This window comes from Triticum urartu, chromosome 2 (assembly GCF_003073215.2).
Source record: "Triticum urartu cultivar G1812 chromosome 2, Tu2.1, whole genome shotgun sequence".
Lineage (NCBI taxonomy): Eukaryota > Viridiplantae > Streptophyta > Magnoliopsida > Poales > Poaceae > Triticum > Triticum urartu.
Window position 1 is genome coordinate 702,943,655 of NC_053023.1, and position 5,177 is coordinate 702,948,831.

General features: G+C 49.1%; 1 protein-coding gene across 1 annotated transcript; it reads left to right on the forward strand.

Moving 5' to 3' along the window:
* The first annotated feature begins 3,350 nt into the window (after positions 1-3,350).
* On the forward strand, positions 3,351-4,944 carry LOC125539900 (agmatine coumaroyltransferase-1). The gene has a single exon (XM_048703437.1). The coding sequence runs from the start codon at positions 3,481-3,483 to the stop codon at positions 4,798-4,800; it is 1,320 nt and encodes a 439-aa protein (XP_048559394.1). The 5' UTR covers positions 3,351-3,480; the 3' UTR covers positions 4,801-4,944.
* Positions 4,945-5,177: the final 233 nt, after the last annotated feature.

A 5,177-nucleotide genomic window follows, 5' to 3' on the forward strand; every position in this document is an offset into this window, starting at 1 on the left:
CAGTAATTCGTTCATCCACCGTAAAATACCTATGCTCTTGAGAGAAGCCACTAGTGAAACCTATGGCCCCTGGGTCTATCTTTATCATATTAATCTTCCAATACTTAGTTATTTTCATTGCTTTTATTTTACTTTGCATCTTTATCATAAAAATATCAAAAATATTATCTTATCATATCTATCAGATCTCACTCTTGTAAGTGACCGTGTAGGGATTGACAACCCCTTATCGCGTTGGTTGCGAGGATTTATTTATTTTGTGTAGGTGCGAGGGACTCGCGCGTAACCTCCTACTGCATTGATACCTTGGTTCTCAAAAACTGAGGGAAATACTTACGCTACTCTGCTGCATCACCCTTTCCTCTTCAAGGGAAAACCAACACAAGTGCTCAAGAGGTAGCAGGGTGCTTTGCGGGAGTCCTAACCGCTGCCACACAGGACCCTGACAATCCCGGCACACCCAAATCCCTCTTCCAGCCACATTCTCTTCCACCCCGTCCCTGCTCCCTCGTGCTTTGCATCCACATCCTCCTCCTCTGACGCCGTCGACGTACCTCTCCGGCCGCCGCCTAGGCGTTGCCTGGCGTCCATGCCCCAACCCATGCGCCTGCTCGCTTGTACTATGAAGCTGTCCACCTAGGATCCGTCCGCAACCAAATATCCTCCATCCCCTGTCGACGCCGTCCATGGTGGACACCACGCCTGACAGGTGTTCGGTCAAATGCCTTTGTGCTTATTTTCGAACTTGTGTCATTTTCAGAGTAAAAAGGATGGCGATGGACTCAGTGAAGGAGGAGGATTTGTTTTGCGATGCATGGTTAGCCGTATATGCTGACTTCGTAGGCAGAAGCAGAAGGGGGGCCTTTTGGCAGCTCGTCCATGGTTTGTTCCATGCGCGGAAGCACATTGCGCCCTATAACACGCACATCATCCATGATTGCAACGTCAAGTTGCTAGCGCATCGATGGTACATCATCTAGAACTCCGTCACGAAGTTTGTGTGGCATGGTTGATCTGCTGGAGGGCAATGTGGCCACTGTGCGTGGTAACCATGGAGATCGTAAGTTTTGCTTCTTCTTGCTCTACATGTTGATTGATCCATTTATTCACTCAATGTGGTCGTACACGTTGTTTAGTCTGCATGCGCTGCCACGATGTAGTACAAGTCAGAGGGCTGGTGGCGGAGCTTGCATAAAAAAATTGGGCTGGCCAAACTGTAGGAGATTGCTCATTGTCAGCTTTTCTAGGTCCATAGGCTAGCTGTAATAGGTGCAAGTGCTACAAAGCTGGGCGGGCTATGGCCTAGTTAGCCTTGCTGTAGCTCCGCCACTGCAGAGGGCAGACCATTCACGGACATACGTTGCTGGATGAAGTCGAAGGGGTTGTACATGTGGGACAACATGATTCATTCGTAAAAGACTCGTTGAACAACCGGTTAATCTTGTTGAATTTGAACTAATGTTGTACAAGACATATCTGCATGCTATTTATGGATGATTTATGCTATTTTTCATCCGAAATTTGATCAATTCCGTCGTGTTTGATGTAATTCGTTCAGTTAGTTGAAATCCGATTTAAAATGTATGTGGTTACGGTGGGATGACCGGCTCCTGCATCCGTATCCGTGCACTGCCCCTATCCACGGACGAATGCAGTGTCCGGTTTGAGGTCGGCGCTTGAAATGTTCTAATAACTCAACACGTGACCAAGACTTTCCATGCGCCGCACGCCGTTGAATTCTACGACCTCAACCCATTGTACATGTCTATGAACCGATCGAACAAGAGGGGAGCAGGTGAGTGAGCATGTGTGAAGTTTTCTGGTCTTTCTAAAACCAGGATCAACTTTAGTGCACCTCTAAAAAAACCTGGAAAAGGAAGCTATTTTGATCTAATAAAAATATATTAATACATGAATTGAACGTAGCTCAGATGATTAGTTTCATTGTGGTTGAACCAACTCACTCGGGTTGAAGCCTTAGAGCTGAGAGGGGAGCTTGTATTTCTAAGTTTATTCTAGACTTTTCAACGAAGCTCCCCCAGTGGGGGATGGCATTCTCATCAACTATATATGAGGTGCGCCTGTGACTTCATCAATACTAAAACTGTAGAAAATAAATTTGTCCCAACTATTTCCTATCAGAACAAGTTGTAAGTGTGTATGCCACGAATATATATCCACGTGGCATGCCTCATTTGCTCGATGGGTGAGCCCTTCTTCCTAGTTCATGGGTAATTTGCCGAAAGGGGTATATTGTCTTGCAAGTTTGCTAAATGCGGGCTGGAGTACATTGTGTCAACAAGTTTCCTAGATGGGATAAATCGGGGACAATTTTCCTGAATGTGATACTTATGGTTTGTTTGGCATTGCGATGGATTATGGCAATCCTGTTTCGCCTATTCTGATATTTGTTTGATCCGTTTGGTAATATATTTGTGGCTAATTTTCCACAATAAAATATATAAGGACATCAAAACACAATCGGCAACAGCAAACTGAGTCTGACTAAGCTATCACAGATGTTATAATATCTTTCTTTTCTTTTTTTGAATAGGATGTTATAATATGTATCTTGGGGAGTAACATTAGTTTTCTTAATAGATTGCACTACAGGCAAACACCACTAAGGGCTCATTCGGTTTATAGGATTTTCAAATCAAATAAATAGAAAAGGTAAACCCAAATGGGCCCTAAATAAAATATCAAAGGACACTTTACCGAGTCAATGTAAACCTAATTTGCCCATTCTGACCTCTGAACGGCGTGAAGAGCCAGTCTAGGACTACATTAGTATATCTATTAACATTCACAACGGTCACTGTCTAAGATCTGAACGCGGCGTCCCGATCTCATCCTCTGCTCAGCCTGATCGTAATGAGAGTATCATAAGCGGTATCATGAATGCCAACTAAATTTTTAAATGATGTGATACACAATTAAATAAGGAGAGAGAGTGTGTGGTATCATGTATCATATCATGATACCACATCATATTAAATATTCACTACTTTATGTCATGCAAAATAATTAATAAGACAATCTAAAATATTAATTTATAATACTATGTATTACGAAGGTTTATATTAATATCATGCATATGATACTCGTTACAACCAGCCTCACCGGTACTAACGATGCTGCCACTACTCCTGTTTCCTCTCTTCTCGACGGCTAGAAAATGTCATGCATGGTCAACTCAATTCGCCAATAGCAAAAGAAAATGTCCATCCCCCACCTACCTAAAGAAATGTCTTTTGACCAATCCAATTCCAACCCCGGTTGCTCCAATGGAATGTCTCAGGAAATGCATGCAAGCATGCATCGCCCTCCGGCTCTCTATATAACACCCGACATCTGCTCATCCAGTCTCACCATCCAATAATCACACACTACTACTACCTTGCTTGTACCAGGAAGAACACCAGCCGAGCTACCTTTGTTCAGCAAGAAAGCTCATTCTTACGCACGTTCACTGTTGACATGAAGATCACCGTGCACTCGTCCAAGGCCGTCAAGCCCGAGTACGGCGCCTGCGGCGTCGCTCCAGGCTGCACCGCCGACGTCGTCCCGCTCACCGTGCTCGACAAGGCCAACTTCGACACGTACATCTCCGTCATCTACGCCTTCCACGCACCGGCGCCGCCCAATGACGTCCTCGAGGCCGGGCTGGCCAGGGCGTTGGTGGACTACCGCGAGTGGGCCGGCCGGCTCGGCGTGGACGCCAACGGCGAACGCGCTATCCTGCTCAACGACGCCGGCGCGCGTTTCGTGGAGGCGACGGCCGACGTGGCGCTCGACAGCGTCATGCCGCTCAAGCCCACGCCGGAGGTGCTCAGCCTGCACCCCAGCGGCGATGACGGCCCCGAGGAGCTCATGCTGATCCAGGTCACGCGCTTCTCGTGCGGGTCGCTCGTCGTGGGGTTCACCACGCAGCACATCGTGTCCGACGGCCGCTCCACCGGCAACTTCTTCGTCGCCTGGAGCCAGGCCACCCGCGGCGCCGCCGTCGACCCCGTCCCGGTGCACGACCGCGCTTCCTTCTTCCATCCCCGCGAACCGCTGCACGTCGAGTACGAGCACCGTGGCGTCGAGTTCAAGCCCTACGAAAAGGTGCACGACGACGTTGTCCGTGCGGACGGCGACGACGACGAGGTGGTGGTGAACAAGGTGCACTTTAGCCGGGAGTTCATCTCCAGGCTCAAGGCGCAGGCGTCGGCGGGCGCGCCCAGGCCGTGCAGCACCCTGCAGTGCGTGGTGGCGCACCTGTGGCGGACCATGACGATGGCGCGCGGGCTCGACGGCGGGGAGAGCACCAGCGTCGCCATCGCGGTGGACGGGAGAGCGCGGATGAGCCCGCAGGTGCCGGACGGATACACCGGTAACGTCATCCTCTGGGCGCGGCCCACCACGACGGCGGGTGAACTCGTGGCCAGGCCGTTGAAGCACGCGGTGGAGCTCATCAGCCGGGAGGTGGCCCGTATCAACGACGGCTACTTCAAGTCCTTCATCGACTTCGCCAACTCGGGCGCGGTGGAGAAGGAGCGGCTGGCGGCGACGGCGGACGCGGCTGAGATGGTGCTGAGCCCCAACATCGAGGTCGACAGCTGGCTGCGGATCCCGTTCTACGACATGGACTTCGGCGGCGGCCGGCCCTTCTTCTTCATGCCCAGCTACCTGCCGGTGGAGGGCCTGCTCATCCTGCTGCCCTCCTTCTTGGGCGACGGCAGCGTGGACGCCTACGTGCCACTCTTTAGCCGCGACATGAACACCTTCAAGAAGTGCTGCTACACCCTCGACTAGCTCCACTTGACGTACCTGCCATGTGCAAATGTGTGCCTGGTGTCGGATCAACGTTAGCTACTTGCCTAGTTATATTTTTGAAGTTCTTGATTCAATTGTCCATGCTGTTTTGGAAGAGTAAATAAACGAAATTTTAATCTTTCAGATCGTGAACATGATTAAGGCAAATATTTTACCAATGGGCTTTTGAGATATTTCTTTGCGGGAAGGCTTATTCAGATATTTCTTCTAACTTGATAATTTTTCTGCATTACAATTTACAACTAGGGCACTAATATTCTATTATGTCAGTCCTTGACGGCGCATCCATTATTGATACATAGATGCGTTAAAAATTTAGTTAGTTTTAGCAGGCAATTGCCATTTTTACCTGTCAT

Bases quoted from the DNA above. Each gene is read 5' to 3' on its own strand.
- LOC125539900 (XM_048703437.1), top strand. From the start codon at position 3,481: ATGAAGATCACCGTGCACTCGTCCAAGGCCGTCAAGCCCGAGTACGGC.